Source organism: Podarcis tiliguerta (genome assembly GCF_965153285.1).
Source record: "Podarcis tiliguerta genome assembly, chromosome: 8".
Lineage (NCBI taxonomy): Eukaryota > Metazoa > Chordata > Lepidosauria > Squamata > Lacertidae > Podarcis > Podarcis tiliguerta.
The window spans coordinates 1,736,713-1,758,855 of record NC_139541.1 but is presented as its reverse complement, the minus strand read 5'-3'; the positions used below and the strand labels follow the sequence as shown (position 1 = coordinate 1,758,855).

Below are 22,143 nucleotides of genomic sequence, written 5' to 3'. Positions count from 1 at the left end.
TAGAAGCCATCTGAAGGCAAGGGAAGTTTTTTTTTAATGTTTAAAGTTCTATTATGTTTTTATACGTGTTGGAAGCTTCCCAGAGTGGCTGGGGCACAGGGGCACTACTGCTACTGCTACTGCTACTAATAATAATCCACACTCCCGCTTGTCCTGTGTTCACTTACGCTTGTCTTGTGCTTTTTGGGCACAAGTCCAAGCGGCTTTTCGTTTGCTCTACTGCTTTCCCTGGGAAAACCCACTGTTTACCACTGAATCAGAACAAACATCAATCTGCAGAAAACCCAATTCACCTTTTTTTTACAGTTTAGCAGTAAACAGCGGATGTTTCTGAGGAAGGCAACAGAGCAAACGAAAAACCTCTCGGACCCGTGCCTAAAAAGCACAAGATGAATGGGAGTGTGGATGAGCCCTAATATAGGCTCATCTGCAACAATATTTGTCCGAAATCTTAACAACCACTAAAACACATCTCCAATTTGCCTGCGGTCTTTGCATCCTCATGGAAGCCTGCACTGCTACCCACATGGGTGGTTCTGAGCCGGAGCCGACTGTCTCTAATAACTTCCCCAGCTGTGCTAAGCCATTAGTTCCTGAATGTTTATTGCTGGTGTTCTCCACTCTGTGCAAGAGTGATAGCCCCATGGTGAAGCTTATGAAAGCCAGAAAAGTCAAGTCTGGTAAACATGCCCACTCCCCCGTAGCTTATGCTACAATGAGAAAAAGCTGCTTTCCTGAAACCCGAGAACGGATGCAGGAAGTGAAGAAAGTTCCTTCTCCCTCTGATAAAGCCATTATATCCCCGGATCTCTTGGCTACTTTCACATCTGCTGGGTGAGTCCAAGCACTTGACGCCTGCCCACATGCTCTTCAGTGGAGAGGGCAACCTCCCTGAGGAGCTGAGCAGGAGGCGGAAGCTGACTGCATCTGTGGCAGCTCCTTCCGTCTCAAAACTGACGTGGGAAAGCTCCTCAGCACAGCCGTGCGCTTCTCTGCAGGGCTTCTCCAAGAGAATGCATTGGTGGATTGTGGCCTCTAGCTCCGGCTTGTCTCATGTTCTCCTACTCTGAGCACTTCTCCAAACTTCTGCCTCATGGGAAAGGCCCTCTGCTTTGGACACAGCATTGAGATGGAGGAAATGCCTCTTTTCATGGGGCTTCCACACAATGGTTTTGTTTCCACAAAGATGATTATTTCCTGTACCCCTGGTGGCTGCAAATTCCCCATTCCCATTCAAAATAAATAAATAAAATTAAATAATTGTCCAGTAGCACCTTAGGGACCAACTAAGTTGGTTCTGGGTATAAGCTTTCGTGTGCATGCACACTTCTTCAGATACATGAAAGCTTATACCCAGAACAAATTTAGTTGGTCTCTAAGATGCTACTGGACAATTTTTTAATTTTTTAATTTATTTTGACTGCGTCAGACCAACACGGCTACCTACCTGAATCCCCATTCCCATGGAACTGAAAGGGCCTCACTGCAGGAGGAGAGCCCTTCTTTTAAAGGGCATGGAAGGAGGCATGCACAGAGCAGAAACACACACTCCAAAGAGAAGACTCCCCCCCCCAAAAAAACTATTTGTGTAGTACGGGGGGGGGGGGGGAGCTCGGGCACAGGGCCAAATGCAGCCCTCTAGGTTTCTCTGTTTGGCCCTTGCAAAACTACCCAGCCAAAGGCGCACCTAGGAGTTGGTGAAACCAGTCCCCACTGGGGGGGGGGGGGGGGGCAGGCCCAGACTGGGAGGGGGCACAAAAATCACCTCTCGGACTATGAAGTGTATGGTGTATATGTGTTTGGCAATGAGCTACTGCTGCCGTGGTGAGATCAAATGCCGGATAAGTTTCCTGTCAGTCTTGCTCCACTTTTCACCTTCCTCCTCCCCTCACCATCACTCCGGATGCTTTGAGAACTTGGGCTACGTAATTTCTAATGTGGCTATTGTGATAAAGTGATGGGGGCGGGAGAGGATGCCAATACAGCTCCTTGCCAAAGGCGCAAGGGACCCTAAGTTTGCTTCTCTACCCAGCCAAAAATACCCCTGAGCATTTTTGCCTGACTGGAAAATGTCTTCAAACTCTGCTAAAGCATCTTTCCTCCTTGGATGATGGAAAGAGGGCAGTGTGTCTGTATGCAGAAACCAGCCTACTGTGCAATGTATATTCATTGCTCCACCCACTCTTTCTCTGGCACCAGGACCGGCAAGGGGCCACTGGAAGGCTGCCCCTTGGATGATGGACTCAAGGGCATCCTGATCAAATTTGCAGATGACACCAAACTGGGAGGGGTGGCTAACACCCCAGAGGACAGGATCACACTTCAAAACGACCTTGACAGATTAGAGAACTGGGCCAAAACAAACAAGATGAATTTTAACAGGGAGAAATGTAAAGTATTGCCAAAAAAATGAGAGGCACAAATACAAGATGGGTGACACCTGGCTTGAGAGTAGTACATGTGAAAAGGATCTAGGAGTCTTGGTTGACCACAAACTTGACATGAGCCAACAGTGTGACGCGGCAGCTAAAAAAGCCAATGCAATTCTGGGCTGCATCAATAGGAGTATAGCATCTAGATCAAGGGAAGTAATAGTGCCACTGTATTCTGCTCTGGTCAGACCTCACCTGGAGTACTGTGTCCAGTTCTGGGCACCACAGTTCAAGAAGGACACTGACAAACTGGAACGTGTCCAGAGGAGGGCAACTAAAATGGTCAAAGGCCTGGAAACGATGCCTTATGAGGAACGGCTAAGGGAGCTGGGCATGTTTAGCCTGGAGAAGAGGAGGTTAAGGGGTGATATGATAGCCATGTTCAAATATATAAAAGGATGTTACATAGAGGAGGGAGAAAGGTTGTTTTCTGCTGCTCCAGAGAAGCGGACACGGAGCAATGGATCCAAACTACAAGAAAGAAGATTCCACCTAAACATTAGGAAGAATTTCCTGACAGTAAGAGCTGTTTGACAGTGGAATTTGCTGCCAAGGAGTGTGGTGGAGTCTCCTTCTTTGGAGGTCTTTAAGCAGAGGCTTGACAACCATATGTCAGGAGTGCTCTGATGGCGTTTCCTGCTTGGCAGGGGGTTGGACTCGATGGCCCTTGTGGTCTCTTCCAACTCTATGATTCTATGATTCTATGCCCAGAAGCTGGAAGAGGTTCACCCACTGCTGGCATTGCCCATGGTCACACAGCAGCTTTGGATGTGACGTTGATGCTACTATGACTTGCTCACCTACAACTGTCTGTCATTCATATATTTCCTGTCTCCCACCTGAGAGATGGCCACGCTCCTGATGCATGGGCACATCCTAGGCAGAGGAGATGGGAAACTTTGGTTCTGAAATAAGACAGAGAGGTGGATGGAGGTGTGTGATCCACTTGTATTTCCTGTTCTCAGGGATTTCCTAAAAATCCACAATCAACACAAAGAGCACTTCCAACTCTATGATTCTATGGTCTCTTCCAACTCTATGATTCTATGATTCTATAATGCCTTATGAGGATCAGCTAAGGGAGCTGGGCATGTTTAGCCTGGAGAAGAGGAGGTTAAGGGGTGATATGATAGCCATGTTCAAATATATAAAAGGATGTCACATAGAGGAGGGAGAAAGGTTGTTTTCTGCTGCTCCAGAGAAGCGGACACGGAGCAATGGATACAAACTACAAGAAAGAAGATTCCACCTAAACATTAGGAAGAACTTCCTGACAGTAAGAGCTGTTCGACAGTGGAATTTGCTGCCAAGGAGTGTGGTGGAGTCTCCTTCTTTGGAGGTCTTTAAGCAGAGGCTTGACAACCATATGTCAGGAGTGCTCTGATGGTGTTTCCTGCTTGGCAGGGGGTTGGACTCGATGACCCTTGTGGTCTCTTCCAACTCTATGATTCTATGATTCTACACTTGGGAGGCTATATAACCCGTGGTTATAACCCGTGGGCAACAGGTACCATATGTTTGCACTCACTTATTTCAAAATTCTCACCAGTGGAGCAAAAGCAGTCGCCACAGAGCCTCTGTCCTCCTTCCTTCTTAGGACCTCATCATTCAGCCCCACCACCTGGGTGTCGTCTGGTCTGCACATGCTGAAGAAGGAAGTGGCTTCTGCTTTTTGTTGTCTCATCCGTCTGACCCTCCCCCTGCCCTCCTCTTCTCTTCCCCCACTCAGCATTCAGCCTCTGACCTTGCCCAGCCCTCTTCCAAACCCATTCATGTTCCTTGCTCCACGGCCTCCCTCCTGCTGATTCACACTAGATGTTCCCTTTCCTCTGTCTGCCTGACTCACTTACTCTCCTGGCTCACGCATGTCAGAACGTGTGTGCGCCACTGGCCTGTCGGCATTAGTGGGAAGGGGAGTGTGCTCTGCAGTGGCTTCAGAGACTTGCATCCAGGCTCTGTGACAGCTGGCAGGCTGCCTGTCACGGGTGGCCCGGAGCAAGGCTCTTGCACCAGAGCAGCTTCCCCTTCCATCAGCTGTGCACTGCAGAGAGCTGGAAGAGAGAGTGAGCTGGGGCAAAGGGGAGAGGGGAAAGAAGGAAAGGAGGAGAGGAGTACCAGCCATGCCATGCATTTAAAGCACAGGGCTTCCCCAAAAGAATCCTGGGAACTCAGTGCCCTTATCACAAATGACAGTTCCCTGGATTCTTGGGGGGAAGCCCTGTGCTTTAAATGCATGGCATGGGTGTCAATGTGAGCAAAGAACAGGAAGAGAGGATTTGTGTGCATTATAGGGAGGCAGAAGGAGTATTATATATTGCTATAGATTCTGGGGAGACCCCACACCTAAACCCTGGATGGAAATTAATAAATGGAAGGGTTTTGATGAATTGGGATATGGATGAAAGTACAAGCCATAGGAGCCAACTCTTAGGGCCTGAGGTCCCTTCCCCCCCCCCCCAAATATTTGGGCCAGTCCTCCAAAAGTTGATGGGCATTGTCATTCAAATGGTGGTCTGTGCACCACGTCATGTGATTGATTATGCGGGGGGGGGGACAGGGCTTACTCGCCCCCAAAATATTTTAGTCAAGTTGGCACCCTGGTATAAGCTGGGCTGACTTCACATGACAAAAGGGGTTGATGGGCATCTGAGAGGAATCCTTTGGCCTGGGGAGTCAGATGGTGCCAAGGAGATGGGATGTATGTTTGAAGTGACAGGAAGAGAGTTTTAGCAAGGTGTTCTGGGAAGAAGTGGGGGAGAACAAGGTCTGGGATCCATCTTGGACAGGCTGGCTGAAGGCTGGCTGGGAGAGATGCCCTGGACAGCTGCACTGCTGTAGGGGACAACCCCTCTTGAGATGGCCAAGCTGTAAGATCTGGACTCTCTCCATGCAGACGGAAGGTGTAAATAGGTGAATAATCCATAGTTCTTAAATCTATGAAAGTCTTCAAATCTCCAGAGGAGCACAGACCCTATGAGAGTGCCCAGGACCCCCTGGGATCTCACCAACACTCGGCAGAGAGTAGGGTTGGCACCCAACCTTCGGAACAATATGAAGGAAGCAGAGGCTATGGTAGTCAGACTTATTGGGAACCTATGGGGTAGTGTCTCTGTGTGTGACTAACAGGCAAATGGGATTACTCTAGTCCAGGGGGTCAGCAAAATTTTTCAGCAGGGGGCCGGTCCACTGTCCTTCAGACCTTGTGGAGGGCCAGACTGTATTCTGGAAAAAAAATATGAATGAATTCCTATGCCCCACAAATAACCCAGAGATGCATTTTAAATAAAAGGACACATTCTTCTCATGTAAAAGCATGCTGATTCCCTGACCGTTCATGGGCCGGATTTAGAAGGCGATTGGGCCTGATCCGGCCCCCGGGCCTTAGTTTGCCTACCCATGCTCTAGTCCTCCACCCTCTCTCCCCAAAGTGATCATCCCATATAACTAGTTGCTGATCAGAGACAAGTCAATTTGGAAAAACAGCAGCAGCCAAATACTTGGCCTCTGGCTTTGAGAGCAATTTTATTTGCTTGTTTTTAATGTCCTCAGTGGCTACATATTCCCTGTGGTGCACTACCAATGTATTAGAGCAACCGATTTGCTTTTGAGAGGGTGGGGTGAGCACAACATGGTTGATCATCTATGCAGGACTTGTTTTTCATCCCCGCTGTACTGCTTTGAGCTGCAGTATCCGACTGATATGGAGGTCTGCAAGGGGGTGAGGGACCGCGAGTCTGCATAGCAGGATAAAGGCAGGTGAAGACAGATGCAACTTTCTCAGAGCAGAGGGCGAGTGGCATTGAATCCAAAGGTGCCTTTTTCTCTCCAGGGCTCCACTCTGGGGTGGAGGTGAGGGGGCGCATCTTTTGGTCTTTTCAGAATGTGTAAATCTGAGGGAAAGACTGCTGTGGACAATATAAATCAGTTAGTTCCTATGGTGTCCCTAACATTCTGATTTCTGGAGCAGTTTTGCAATTTATTGCAGCTTTCGGTGCTGCTGTTTTTTAAAGCTAAGGCAAAGGATGAATAATAATAATAATAATAATAATAATAATAATAATAATAATAATTTTTATTTATATCCCGCCCTCCCCAGCCGAAGCTGGGCTCAGGGCGGCTAACAACAATAAAACAGTACAACGTACAACACAACACTCTAAAATCATTCATTATAAAATTCAAATCAAACCAATGGCAACCATTGGGCCAGAGCTCCACGAAGATTGCCGAAGGAGGGAGTCAGGCTGTGCCGTGGCCAAAGGCCTGGTGGAACAGCTCTGTCTTGCAGGCCCTGCGGAAAGATGTCAAGTCCCGCAGGGCCCTAGTCTCTTGTGACAGAGTGTTCCACCAGATCGGAGCCACAGCCGAAAAAGCCCTGGCTCTAGTTGAGGCTAGCACATGCACATGCAGTAATGACAATCATAGCAAATGGCTCACATGAGGTCTGGCTGAGGGACAAGATGAATGGCGGAGGCAGCACGTGACTTGTAGCAATGCACTTTTGAAAGGCAAGTGGCAAAGTCAGGCTCACACCGCAAGTGAAGAGCCCACTGCTAAAATGTCACGTCTTTTTTCACCCCCAATGTGAGTCATAGGTGAGGCGCCACCATCGGTTACGTCCCTCTCTGCTCTGTTTGCTTACACACCTGGCCACTCTGTAAGCAGCTGAAAAGAAGCACACTGAGCTGGAGGCTCTCTGCCACTTCCTGACGGCTGTGCTCCAACCCTCTCCCCTGTGGACAGCAGCTGTCAGAGGCTGCCTGCACACAGATACCTTGGAGTTGCGGAGGGCAAGTCCACCTCTGGTGTAGGCACAGCTGCAGCCAAGCAGTGGCATAGCTGTCAACGTTTCCCTTTTTTAAAGGGAAATTTCCTTATTCCGAATAGGATTCCTTGCCAGAAAAGGGAAAGGTTGACAGCAATGAGCAGTGGTGAACACCAGAAACCATTGTGGGGACCTTGAAGGAGAATGGGAATTAAGTCCTGGCCTGGGGGAAAGCAGGAGAGCATTTGCTGGCCCAGGGGAGAGGCAATGGGGATGGGTGGCATCAGAGAGAAGGGAAACCAAGAGGAGGACGCTGTAAAGTTCTGTCACTTCCCAAACTAGCATGGCAACAAAAAAGGACAAAAAAGTTTGGCATTGCCCAGAGAGAACAGAATGAGGCAATAAACCAGCCTCCCCAACCGGCTGTTTCCCAGCCTTTTTGGAATGCAACTCCTGTCAGCTCCAGCCAGCACCGTCACGTAACCCATGCAATATACCTTCTGCAGGCAAAAGTGCACGTCTGCACTGCAGATTAAAATCAGTTTTATAATCTCGTGTTCCTCCCTGCAAGGAATCCTAGGTGCGCAGGTGGGTCAGGGACTGATGAGAGAGAGTTCTGAGCACCTTACAGAAAAGTACAATTCCAGGTCTGCTTGGGATGGAGAAAAAATGTCTAAAGAATGGCTCATATTTCCAAGTGCTGACATACTGATAGTTAGCTAGTTTGGGTCTTAAACTACTACAACTGCCATGGCTTCCTCTCACTCCCTGCCATTTGGTAAGGGTGCAGAGAATACTCTTAATATCTCTCTAGACCCCAGGCCTCTCTACAAAGAACTACAACTCCCAGGGTTTCCAGCTGGGAGGGAATCACTGTTAAGCAATGTTAAGTCTGTGGTGTGGATGGCCTCCTGGGGCTTCCATGCGGAATGTTCTACATTAGAACATAAGAAAAGTCTTGCTGGATCAGGCCCTTCTTGTCCAGCATCCTGTTCTCACCCGTGGCCAACCAGATGCCCATAGGAAACCCACAAGCAGGACTTGAGCACAGGGGCATCTCTCCCCTCCTGTGGGTTCCAGCAACTGGGGTTCAGAACTGTGGAAGCGGAGCAGAGCCATTGTGGTTAGCAGCCCTTGATAGCCCTTTCATCCATGAATTTGTCCAGTCCTCTCTTAAAGCCATCCAAGTTGGTGGCCATGACGGCCTCTTGTGGCAGGGAGTTCCATAGGTACTAGCAACCTAAAGCTTGCTGTGGGAGTTTCCATTGAAAGGGGCCATCCAATTGGCAGTGTCATTTGATCTCCCTTTACCATTCTGCAAACTCCAACTTTTAAAATGTAATTTAATTCCTTTGGCTCTATTCCTCCCGCACCCTTCCTGGGTTGTGCATCCCCAGTAAAGTGAGATTATTATTATGAATTAGCAAAACTCAGGGCTCCCCCATCTCTCTTGCACACTCCTATGTGCAACCTTTACTTTTACGTTATTTATTTCTGGGCTGGCAGCGCACATCCTCATATCTCAAAGCCAATGCTATAGCACTCATTCTGCTCGGTTTAGGGGGGAAAGGAGGGGAGGGATAAAAAGCAGATTGTTATTTACAAGTAGACATCATAGCACTACTGGAGCTCAATGTGGGTTACCTTGCAATTCAAGGAAAGAATGCTATACATGTTGGCAGCTTCCTACTCCTGAAGCAAAACAAGATTTTTGTTGGATAACTCTAGCAAACATTAAGCAAGTCTGTAAGTACTGCTCCTAGATCTTTGTGGGAAGGAGGAAGGTGACTGAGTTTGTGCAAACGGTTGTAAAACTAAGGCAGAGCTTGGGCCAAAAGGAGGCAGAGAACTTCTCTCTCTCTCTCATACACCCACACACCCCACAACCCCAACCATTCACAAGCACAGGCTCTACACCGAATTTGAACTGGAGAAAAGCAAACAAACCTCCTATTCACTTCAGTGGGATATTGCACAAATGGCCCATGCACACACATTCCCGGCACAGGGCCCCAATCCAGATCTGAACCACAGTTGGCAGGCCAAGGAATGAAATGCACCCCCCCCCCCTCCCGGGATCCCGATTTCCTTGCAGAGAAGGAAGGAAGAAAAAGCCCTCCCTGCACAACCAGCGCAGAAGCAGAGGAGGCTGGGCTGGGGCTGGAGGGGGGTCCTGCCAAGGCTGCTGCCTTGGGGGGCCTGCTGGCTTGCGCTTCCCTAACCTTGGTCACCTGTGCGGAGCACGACCAAGACAAGGGGACCGGCTTTGGGCTCCAGCCAACGCAAGGATAACAACGCTGGGCTGGGGCACAGATTCTGATCCTGTGGAAGCGTCACTACTAAGAAGGGAAGCTTCCCGACCAAGAGGCTCTGGTCTGGCGCCGTGAGCGACAGCATCTTTCCCTCCCTGTTTGTGTCTCTTCTCTCCCTCAGCGGCTGACAACTGCATGAAAGCAAAATCTCAGGTACGCATAACCTCATTGGCTCCGGCTGCTCCTTATCCACCTGGAATTCCTAATCTTTGTTTGCGGCACCGAAGTTAATTGCCGTGGAGGAGAAGAAGAGGAGGAGGAGGAGGATGTAGCAAACAGGAGATTAAGGCTCCCTCATCTCTGGTGCTGCCTTAGATGTTTCTTTCTGTTTGAAGTGCTCCTCTTCGCCCGCCCCAGCCCTGGAAGCTCGGAGGGAAGCGGGGAAGAGTTTGCATGTGGAGCAGCAGCCAGAGAACAGATGAGAAGCTCGCTAAAGCAAGCAAATTCCCTGGGAGAGAAGCACAGAATATCTAAAGCAGGATCAGACATCCTTCTGTGGCTGCCCACACAGGCAATGAAAGGCTGCTCCCATCCCCGGCGCACACGAGATGCTAATCTTCCCTGCCTCCCCGTCAACAGAGAGTTGATGCCGAATCTCATCAAAAGCAAATCTTTTAGAAATGAGTTTAAATGGTTTCTGCTCCTGCAAAACAGCCGAGGAATTGAAAGGAAGCCGAGAGTTTTGTGAAGGCAAAGTTTCTATTCGCGTGTGGCCAGAGCGAGGGGTGTGGCCTCGGAAGAGGGGGCGGGGTTGAGGAAGGGCGGGGCTAGGCATGGGGAGAAATTTTAATTTGCACTTTCAAAAACAATATGCTGAAGCACAGCTGTCCTTAAAAACTGGCACTTTGAAAATAACCTACAAGATGCATTATGAAAAATGCTCGCCAATAATGTGCATCTCAGGCAAACTTGCAAACAAAAACATGTACATTAGGAAAGAGCTGCACTAAAGTGCTGACAAATTTTCAAGAGGGCTTTATGAAACAAAATTGACTAGTACATAAATGTGGAGAACCAAACTTAAGACTGCCAAAATGCGAGGGGGAGAGAAACCAAAACTGACAGTCACCCATCCCTAGCCATCCTCTAGCTGGCCCTGAGGAGGCTCCAGGACCAGATGGAGAGACCTGGAGGGGCACATTTGGCCGCGAGTCTTGAGGTTCCCCACCCCTGCTGCCTCAGGCAGAGTGAGGCATCTCCCCCTGTGTGCGAGTGGAAGGAAAGAAGCCACGGCAGCCCCCTCCAAGGTACGCCCACTGAGTCGCCTGGCTGCTCCCCTTTACTGCAAGGCAGAGCTGTGGGGTCTCAGCCCTCTCTGCGCCTGCTAAGCAAGGTTCAGCCAGGGGCAAAACTAGGCTTTATTTCACCTGGGCCAAAGACCCAGTTTGGCACCCCCACGTGAATTTGCGTCCACACACCCACAGGCTGGGAGCCTCAACGGCACCCCTCTGGAGGCTTCCCCCCGGGGCAAAAAGCCTGGCTAGCCCTCCGGAAGCTAAGGCTCTGGATTCAGCTGCCCAATCCGGTCAGTGCCTGTTCTGGGGAGCGGCTGTGGAGCGTGGGCAGGGAGAGGCATATTGTCCTTCACCTCAAGCAGCAAAATGTCTTGAGCCAGCCCTGGGTGGGGGGCCGGGTTTGCATGCAGAAGGTCCACAGCATTTCCAGGTAGGACTGAGAAAGACTCCCCGTGTGAAATCCTGGAGAGCTGCTACCAGTCAGTGTAGACAGCACTGAGCTAGATGGGGCAATTGCTCTGACTCTGATTAAGCCAACTGTCTGTGTTCCTAAAGTGGTCTCTCACACAGGCCGGGAGCTGGGGTTGGTTGTGGCTCCCTGCTGAGCACGTGCTCTGGAGGAAACCCGAGTTCACTGTTGTGTAATGTGTGAAATGGACCTTAGACCCAGTACAGTACAGGCAGGAATGGAATAAAACAAAAGGCTCAAGTTGCCTGCAGCAGTTTGGAACCTCTTCCCCAGCCACCCCCAACCTGCTGCCCTTCAGACTACAACTCCCATTTCCAGACAAGTACAGCTTCATCTTACAAACTGCCCCCTCACACAACCCCACACTGACCGGCTGAGGCAATCTGAGGAGCGCTGATTTCCCAGAGAGTTTGGAAGGCACCTGGTGAGGCGACTGGGCTCCAAGACATCAGCTGCAAAAGAAGCAGGGACACACCATCACTCAGAGTTATCAGTGGCCTAAAAGGTCCCCATTTAAAAACGTAAATACATTATGCCATTAAAAAAAAAAAATCACATAAAACATTAACACACAACGCTGACCTATCAGTAATACATGTGTGTATCTTCCATATTAAAAACAGCCACAGGAAGCAACAGAAAAAATACCAAGTGAAGCACTCTAAAAGGCTTATGTAAGTGCTGGCAAGTACTTGATGGCTGCAACCTCAAGTGACGACATGCAAGTGTGGAGGAGCTACCTCTACCCAAACACTGTAGGCAGCATTTCCTTACCACCAGATCTATCACCTCACACAGGCAAGACTTCCTGCTGGAGCCCAGCTACCCTCGGCTGCAGTGGAAGAGGCTGGAAGCCAGAGACAGCAGGCTGTGCCGGGAGGGCTGGAATTATGCATTGCACAGCACCAGAGGGCAGGGATGGGGAATCAGGCTGGTGATGCTTCCCTCGGGTGAAAACCTCCTTGAATCCACACAACCAGCACTTTGTAGGGGAAAGTTTTAGCACCGCCTCTCTCCACACGTGCTAGCTCACTACAGAAGGAGGCACTTCTTCACACAGTTGGACTATAGAATTGGCTGCCACAAGATGAACAGGCAATGAAAACAATGAATGAGACTCAAGGAGGATTAGACAATTTCATGGAGGATAAGACTATGGAAGGCTGCTAGCCATGACTGCTATGTTTTGCATCTGCTGCGGAAGGCAGGGGTAGGCCTTTGAATACCAGTTGCTGCAAACCACGGTGGGGAGAGTCCTGCACTTCAATCGGGAGAAAGCCGCACTTGCAGAGCTCAGGCGATGCTGGATTTTGGCATCCGTGTCGGCCCTTGAGGAAAGAGAACTGCCCAGGGAGGAGAAGTGATTGACATTTTCCAACTTTACACCAGTTGGATTTGTGGCGCTGCAGAGGGGTTGTTTTGTGCTTGTTGGTGCAGCACTTTGGTTTTTTGGATGTTGAGCAACAGGCCAAGCTTTTTGTAAACTTCTGCAAATATTTAGGATGGCTTGGAGGTCATCCTCTGAGCGTACACACACTATGTTGTCATCAGCATACTGAAGCTCCTCTGGGCACCTCGGTGAAGGAATCTGGTCACTGGCGGGGGCCATCGCAGCAGTCCTGTGGGGCGCCCTCCCCAGTCGGCTGGCAGCGAGTGCTATTAGTCCCTTACCAAGGGTGCAGGTGATGCGGGGAGCCAATGCAGCTCCTTTCCCAGGGTGCAAGGGAGCCTTTCAACACCCAACACCTCCAAGTAGGGTTGCCTGAAAGTGATCACTGCCGGTTAGTGTTGGTAATATTGGGCTATATGGGCCAAGTGGTGTAAAGAAGCTTTCTCTGTTCTGCATTCATGTCTGGAACGCCTGTGCTCTTGTGCAGCTCCTCTTGGTTCCAGCAGTGCTTGACCTGGAGCAGCTCCTGCCTCCTGGTGGTAACAGACCTGCCAACCTTGACAAGACCCAAGACCCACCAGGTGGCAGAGCTCTGCCTGGAGAATGGAGCCTGCCCAGAAGTTGGCTGGCAGCTATCAGCATCCCACTCTTCCCACAGCTTTTAATAAGATTTTCCTTTCCCAACCCTTCTTTTATCTACCTCCTGATCTCTGTTCTGCCAGGGTCAAACCAGCCACTAAGCTTGGACTGGGCAACCTCAGGACTCCTTTTCATGTCCCTCTCAGTCTCCCTCTTTCATCCTCTCGCACTCAGTTTCGCACTGCTGTGGTGGAGCACATCTGGCCAGGCTCATTAGACTGCACTTAACTGCATTTGTCACAGGCCTGCTGTTTGACTGCCAGTGCAGCTCCAACCCTGTAATTTAGTACCTGGATGCCTCTTTCTGTGTGGCTTAAACAATTAGGCGACTCCATTCTTAGGCTTGGCGGAGGGGGAGCCAGAGGGATGCAGCAGCTGGAGAAGGGGTGTGTGTGTCCGTGTACCCACTTATGGGGAGGCGGGGGGCTTGGAGCAGCAGCAGGACCAAAGGCCCTCCAAATCCCCCTCTTGTCCTGGGCAGCTGGGTGGGCCTGCAGCATGAATCCCCTTGGGATGGCAGTGAAAGACTCTCCCTGCAGTGTTGTATGGAAGAAGGGGAGGTGAGAGAGAGCCAAAGACAGGGAAGTGGAGGTGGGAAAGCAAATGAGAAAGAGACAAGGAGGAAGGGAAAGGAGATGCTGGCATAGTGGGAGGGCGGGGGGGGGGGGGGATGCAATTCAACTCAGTTCTCCGTTGCAGGCAAACTGATGAAAATCCACACTTTCTGAAACAATATGTGAATTGTAACACAGCCTTCCTTTGAAATTCCCACATTTCTGAAATTTGTCATGAAGTTCTCCAGCCAAGTAATGTGTAAAAAAATGCATATAAAATGTATAAAACAGTGGAAATACCATATAAAAATCCATTAAGTTATGGAGAAACTGCTTGCAAAAATATGCATATTTATCAACATTGTAGAAAAACATACAAATTAGGGGAAATTTAAATGTTTTTAAAAAAATGGAAATTGCTGTGGGAATGTGGAGAAATGAATTTAAGATTGGGGGAAATGAAGAAATCTGATAGATTTGTTCATCCCTCCGTGACAGACAGGGAAACAGAGCCAGAACAGAGATCCAGGAAGCTATACTCAAAAATGCCATGTCTTGTAACATGGTGGCTTGTGAAAAGCTTATGGAGTACAACAAGGAACTCAAAACCCAGGGACAACAACCACAAGGTAATTGTCGCTGTCAGGAATGGGACAGGGGAGAAAAGTATTGGAGTTTCTAATTCTCACTTGTGTTGTAGGAAAACTTGAAAAAATTGGGGGGCTAAAGGTGAAGACCACACTACAAGCAATGCTCAGTTGTCCCAGATGTTTTCTGGTTTGCCCTTGGATCCCAGAAAAGGGATGAGGGACTCCTTCCCTCCATGTTTCATTCAGCCCATCTGCTCTAAGTTGGCCCAACAGACCCATATTGCTTCCAAATCTCAGTTGCAGAATTTGGGGGTTCTGGTAGTAAAATTTGAGTTGACTGCACAGGTAATTTTGGATCCTCTTTAACTTGGTGTATGTGCTGGCAGAGCAAAGGAGATCAGAAAAGCACCATGAAGAGGACAACGGGCAGCCAATCCACACGGGGCACTTCCAGTTCCAGTTCCCTATGAACTCAGTGCTGCTCATCTCAGGCATGGGATTTTTTCACAACATCCACACAGCCTCCCCCTCATCAAAATGCCATTCTATATTCCATATCTCCTCCCAGTTCTCTCTGAATCTGGATTTACTGTTTCCATGGGGCTGGATTGAGTAACTGGATTTCCCCTGAAAATGGTAAATATGCTTTAAATGGGAAAATAATATGGGAATGGCATACTGAGGAGGCCAATGCCATGTTGATGGTGTGTAAAAACTTGCATGTGTCAGCAGCACTGAGCCCACATGAAACTCTGCTGTGTGGAAATGCCCACAGCAGACTCGAGTCGTAACAGCTTTTCCTAGATGTCAGCATCTAAATTAGGGGGGCTGTTTGTCTGAATGGATAGAACTCTCTGCAGCAGAACTCAACCAAGGCAAGGAGAAGGTTTCATACAACCTTCCTCCTGACATGCTAACTTTCTATGCAACGACAGGCTTGTTGCTTTTTCTGTTACCAAGCTAAAACATGACCCAGCTTATCTCATCTTCCCGGGGAATGCACTTTTTGGTATTCTTTCTTCACCTATGAGGGCTAGACACTTGTGGGTTTGGAAAAACAAACAAATGCACCATTGTCGTCATGATGTTCTCAAGAGTGCCATCAAAGGAGAAAAAGCAGGGGCGTGTGAAGATGGACGTGTTTGAGAACAAGGAGTATGAAGGCAGAGCTGCAAGCCGCCTCCCTTTTTTGGAGCTAAGAACCTGTTAACAGTTCCCTACTCAGCAAGGTCTTTTTGTTGTTCTTGCAAGAAGCCAGAACATAGGAGCTTTCACCACAACAAGACACGGGATTTCCAGAAACTGAGGTCAACCTGGCATGAGGTGGGAGCCTTTGTGTAATAACATCCTGTGAGGTAGTTGGCGTGAGGCATCTTAATACCTGATGCAGAAAATCCAAAGTGGCCCACCACTCACTTCCCACGCCTCAACACAGGCTCAGTCCAGGAAGAAGTTCTGCTGCATGAGCCTCACCGAAATGAAAAAGAGCTGTGGAAGAAGTGTCCTTGGGCAGTTCCCGTCAGTGAGGCTCATTCAGGAAACCACCCCGTGATCTTCAGATATAGGGCGGTATACAAATTTAATAAATGATGATGATGGTGATGGTGATGCACCAGTATGCCCACTCAAAAACCTTGAAAGGTACAAACAAGTATTGAAAGTGGCTTCACATATAACTACCCCAATACCATAATGGAGGCACCCCTGGAGAGACTGAAAGACCATAATCCCATTGAAGCTTTGGCATGCAGAGTGTGGTTTGTGAATTAGGCTACAGGGTACACTTTACCTTTTGCAATCACTCATAGATAGATATGGTTGAGAAAAATAAGAAAATTGGTTATTATAGGAAGTAAATAACCTGCACAGAAAAGTTTCTTGTTTAACCCAGAAATGTGAAAGCCAGCCATGCTTGCTCCTTGTTCTCAGAGGAAAGATCCGGGGTGATCTCTCATCCTGAGGTCTGGGAGAGAAGTGTGAGGAGGTGGAAGTTGCCAACAGGATGCTTAACCGTCTGACCTTCTTGCAAGCAAATCAGAATGAATGCTCGGTAAACTGGCCATTGTATCATCTAACCTTCCCAAACGCTGTGCAAACAATCCAGAGTGACAGCTCAGTAAACTGGGCCTCTGGAAGTGACCAGTGTCTGAACACAGAATACTCCACAATCGCCACACAGGCCATGTGGAGCAACTGTCACACTGGGGCCACATTCAGTCAGGGTGCTGCCCACTAGCTACAGTAAGGCAAATGAGCCTGTGCAGAAGCTTTCCATCCAGATTTCTACCCGTACTTTCTATCCAGCAGGGAATCAAACACATACCTACCAAATTTGTCTGATGAAAATAGGGACATCCTATTTTTTAACAACAACAACACATCCTGTCCATCTGACTGGATAGCTTCCAACATATATACCATAAAAACATAATAAAACATTAAACATTAAAAAACTTCCCTATGCAGGGCTGCCTTCAGATGTCTTCTAAAGGTTGTATAGTTACTTATCTCCTTGGCTCAAGGGTCACGTAACTCCATACCCTTCAACATTTCTCCAAGTGAAATAGGGACGTCCTTATGGAAAAGCGGGACATTCAGGGAACAATTCAGAAACTGGGACGGCTTCTGTAAATTCGGGACTGTCCCTGGAAAATCGGGACACAGGGAGGGTCTGCAAACCATGGAATGACTGGCTTATCATGATGTCTAAACCAGTACTGTGCTTTGTTTCTCCCAACCAATCTCAAGCAGAGGAGGCAACGCTAAGCCTGTCACTCTGTGATTTGCTTCCCTGCGAGGAGCTCTCAGGGTGAGTGCCCTTTCACGCAGCTTGCACACAAATTAATTTGCCCAAGCCGAGTTAACGGTCAGTGCTACGTGTGAACATGGCTCAGGTCAGACTGTCCCTGGTCGATGCTACTGACCTACCGCATGCCCCGAGGGAGCCCCCCAGCAGTGTGCCATGGGGATAGCCCCACACTTCTTATTCATCTCCAGTAGTCAGACCCACAGGGTTTGTATTCAGAGCAACTCAAGTCCAAACTTTTGTTCCTGCAGTTACACAAATCTCACATGCCAAGTCTGGGGGAAGACTCTGCCTCAGGCTGGGGCTCAGCAGCTGCCAGTCAGAGTATACAGCACTGGGCTAGTCAGTGGCTGCTAACCTTCGGGGGCCAATGGGCACAGCTGCAGACCGGAGAAACTTGTAGTGGACACACCAAACACATGGCAACCTCGCATACTCCTTTCCAGCCTCATTTTAGCAGGGGAAGCAGGGAAGGCTTGGGTGGGAGCACGTGCACCCCTGGGTGCCACAACAGCAACCTAAGGCTAGATGGATAAATAGTCAGACTCAGTGTAAGCAGCTGCAAATCTTCCTCAGGGTATTTTGCTGCTACTGGCAGCAGTGTAGTATACACAGAGTAATAAATTGGACTTAGACTACACCAGGGGTCAGCAAACTTTTTCAGCAGGGGGCTGATCCAATGTCCCTCAGACCTTGTTGGGGGCTTGACTATATTTGGGGGGGGGGACAAAAAATGAATTCCTATGCCCCACAAATAACCCAGAGATGCATTTGAAATAAAAGGACACATTCTACTCATGTAAAAACACGCCGATTCCCGGACTGTCCTTGGGCCGGATTGAGAAGGCGATTGGGCTAGATCCGGCCCCCGGGCCTTAGTTTGTCTACCCATGGACTACACCTATTAAGCAGCAGGGGCCACTTTTTCCTGGGCTGATGGTTGCTTACAGGCTCTTAGGTTCTGAAGATGAGGGCTGCAGGGGGGTTGCACACAGCCATCCCTTGTGGACTCAGCGCTGCTCCTGCCTTTGAGGGGTTCTTTGGGGGGGGGGGGTTGCAACATCCAGACATCGTCACCTTCATCAAAATGCCACCCCAGGTGAGAGCACACCAGACCCAAGGGGGAAAGAGTGCCATAGGCAAGAGGAGAAATGATTTATGCACAGGCCAGAGGTCTTTTGCTCGTGTCTAAGTGTGGTTTAATGAGAAAGAACCCTAAGGAGAGAAAGAGGGGAGGGGGCAGTTTTGAATTTGCCCATCCAAAATCACCACCTGGAAAGCAGACTGAGCAGGCACAATGGCCACTGCATGGAGACTTGGACTGCATTGCTACTTAAATTACAGTAATTATTTCAAAATGTGATCTACAACTTTAAATGAGGATATGTAAAACGTATGCAAACATGTTTCCCTTTTTGTCCTCTCTTTTGAAGATGTGTTGGGAGAAGCAATCCCCACTTGGCCTTGAGGCCCACAGGGTGGCCTTGCACCAGCCACCATCTCTCAGCCTACAACCTCGCAGGGTTGTTGTGAGAAGGAAATGGGGGGGGGGGCGAGAACCATGTGACCACCTGGAGCTCCTTGGAGGGGGGTGGGATATATTTATGTAAAGATGATGATAGCGCTGGTGATGCACAAGCAGCCAACCTTAGGAAGCCCACCTGCAGGCTCACTTTGGGCCAGTTCATGCAACAGGCAAAGATGGCACTGGCTGCCACTCATAGTAATGCCAGCACCGACCTCACGCGCCCCTGACTCTCTCCATCTATCTGCCGGAGAAGCGAAAAGCTTTGCGCTCTGTGGTTCACCTCTTGAGTCATTAAGGTATAATAGTCTCAATGCAGGGAACAGCAGGGGTGAATTTTCTGCCTGGAGTTGTGTAGGAGAAACAAGATCATTGTTGCAGCCCCTTCTGGATTAAGATGCATGAACCCGCAGCAACCACATAAATTACACCTACACTATGAACTTAAAATGCTCCCTGCCCACCAAACATCGTGCAGGAATTATTACTTACAGCAGCGGCCAGCAGCATGTGAGAGAAAATGCATCAGAAGAATGTCCCAGAGGTGATTCAAACACCGAGGAAGGGCGTGTGGCAGAGTCCTCCCAGGCTTGCTGTACCACCTCTGCCTTAAAATGAGTGGGGGGGAGGGGGGTATTTGTTGGAAAACAGCCCCCTCTCCTGCATCAAAGTTCCCTTGCACATGTTAAGCATCCATTTCCCCTTAAATATATACTTTTACATGTGTGGACAAGTTCTTGGATACAGAAGGACTTTCAAGTATTTTAAGTCCTCCCCATAAGCATTATCTGCGTTCAGTTCCTGTGTAGACCATAGAATCACAGAATTGTAGAGCTGAAAGGGACCCCAAGGATCATCTAGTCCAACCCCCTGCAAAGTAGGAATCTCAGCTAAAGCATCCATGTGTAAAAGGAAAATTCCAAGAAAATAGGAGCAAAACAGCAGCCTGTAGGCTTGACCTTTATTTAAAAACTGTTGCAACAGGACTTCCAGCCGCCCCACAGAAGAAGCAGGAAGAAGCCCCGAACAAAGGGATGCTTCCCCTTTTATACGGTTTCCCTTTTCCCATAAATACCTCAGGTGAAGCATCATGCATACATCACAGATACATCATACATATGTCACAAACAGGGAGGGGTTTTCTGGTAGAAACCAGCTTGTCAGGTTTGCCCCCAACCTCCCTTGCCCACCACCACATACCCATCAAATGATACAGCAGGAATATTTACAGGTTCCTAGTTTCCCCCTGACTGAGGACCTAATCTATTCCTGGGTGGTTTGCCATTGTCCATGGGATGACTGCCTGTCTGGATGCCAGTCTTGTGCAAGAGGCTGCTGTGTGCGTGATCCCAGGTTTCAGGGATTATGGCTGCACACATCCCAGATTCCCTCCTTGGTAAGCATTCCTTTCCCAAACAGAACAAATTTGGAATGGCGCAAATCCATACTGGAGCATCTTTATATGACTTTCTAAAGTTTTCCCAGTGAGCCAGTACATAAATACATTTATCAGTGAATTGTTGTATTTGTTGAATAGAGATAGGGAAAAACTGTGATGAAGTGTTTTGTGGGGACATTTGCAGGAGTGATGTTTTGCGTTTGGTAGTCAGTGTGTGTGTGTGTGTGATGTCTGCTGGAGGGGCAACCCCCCCCCAACCTTTACATAAATTCCTGTAACACATGGCAGACGGCCATCCATCTTAACTCTAATGGCTGTAGGTAGAGATCAGTTCCCTGAGACAGGAAGTGCTTCCTCTAAGCAAGAAGTGTACCGCTAAAGAGGACACCCCACTCCAGTCTGATCCAGCAAGAATGTTTGGCCTCTCTGCCTTCGCCACAGGGATCAGCACAGCTGACATCCACTCTCAGGTGCCCAACACAGAGAGGCAAGCTGCCAGTCACCTGCAAAAGCATTCCCAGTTGGGCTGGCAATTGAGAGCTGCCTTTGGACCTGAGGGGCGGCTGCAGAGCCATCAGCGTCACTTGCTGACTGCACACCTTGGGACACGGGCCAAGAGGGAGGCTTTGGCCCACTCCTGACTGCGCAGCTGAGCTAACGGGATGCAAGCAAAGAGCAGTTTGTTCATGTTCCTCCCCTTCCTCCGCATGAATTGCAAACATCCTCTCAGTTCTGTCTTTACTATAATTGCAGCATTTGGGGACACAGGTGGTACCTTTTACCTGTTAAAGGCAGGGGTCAGCAACCTTTTTCAGCCGTGGGCCGGTCCACCGTCCCTCAGACCTTGTGGGCGGCCAGACTATATTTTGGGGGGAAATGAACGAATTCCTATGCCCCACAAATAACCCAGAGATGCATTTTAAATAAAAGGACACATTCCACTCATGTAAAAACACGCTGATTTCCGGACCGTCCATGGGCCAGATTGAGAAGGCGATTGGGCCATGGGCCTTAGGTTGCCTACTCCTGTGTTACACCGTTAAATTCATTCGTTGCTTTTTTGCACCACAGAACAAAACAAATGCATTCATGAAAATCACAGCTACGGGGGTGGGGTGGGGATATTCACCTGGGTTTCCCAGGTCTTTGGCACTCTAACCACTTGCCTGTGTGACCTATGACACGTGAGAGAGAGGGGGGTAGGGTGGTGAGAGAGATTGAGAGATCCACCCCGCCATGCCCACTGGCGAAAGTAAGCGGAGTGCAGCTTGCCTCCTCCCTGGGGGGCAGACAAGCCCAGCCTGCCCAAGTGCTGTTGGGAGCAGGGAGCCTTCTCTGCAAATGCACGGCATTATCATCTGGCTGGATGTGATGTGAGGCAGGAAGGAAAGGGAGGTGTAGAATGTATTTCAAAGGCAGCCCCCGTCAATGTGCCCCCACATCCCCAGAGCCAGGGAGAGCTGGAAGCGGGACAGGGGTTGGCGGGTGTGCAGGGGGGCTCCAAGGGCAAAGAGAAACGGCCTTTGCTTGTGCCTGCAGCCAACTCCATGAACTACGAACCCCAGAATCTGCTGACTCTGATACATATGTGGATTTTAAACTTATAAACTTACCATACAATAAAAAAGAAGGGCGCCAGTTTGGAGTGAACCAAACAATGTTGGGTTTTGGGGGGACCCTGCGACCCCCCGGGTTTGAGGGTCTATTGCCCCATTTGTGGGATGCTGCAAAAACATGGGATTTACATGAGTGGAATGCAAAATGCTGTAAAACATTTGCCAAAGTTTGGATTGAAAAGCATTGGATTTTGGTGTCATACCCATGGCCCCCATTTTGAGTTTAAATTACTCTATTTGTAGGGTGCTGCAAAATCTGGGGTTTTCACAACAAAACAATTACAAAACTTTGGCACCAGTTTTGAGGGGATCCCAGATTTTGGGGTCCATAGTTTATGAAGCTCCAAAGCAGCTGGGATCGCTCATAGTTGCAGTCTGCTCAGGGATGTGCTGGGAGGATAACTAACTATG

General features: G+C 49.1%; 2 protein-coding genes across 7 annotated transcripts in view; both read right to left on the bottom strand.

The window, feature by feature from the left end:
* Positions 1–22,143, bottom strand: part of ANKRD39 (ankyrin repeat domain 39) — a 320,177-nt gene that overhangs the window by 223,422 nt on the left and 74,612 nt on the right. The gene's annotated exons all lie outside the window — the stretch shown is intronic.
* Positions 1–22,143, bottom strand: part of FAM178B (family with sequence similarity 178 member B) — a 173,604-nt gene that overhangs the window by 114,558 nt on the left and 36,903 nt on the right. For all 6 annotated transcript variants that reach the window (XR_014515032.1, XM_083456602.1, XM_083456604.1 and 3 more), the window contains one exon: positions 11,584–11,665. Coding sequence is in view for 5 of the 6 variants with exons in the window: in XM_083456602.1 (XP_083312728.1) it covers positions 11,584–11,665 (82 nt within the window). In the remaining variant the exon portion in view is untranslated. The remainder of the gene's footprint in view (positions 1–11,583; positions 11,666–22,143) is intronic.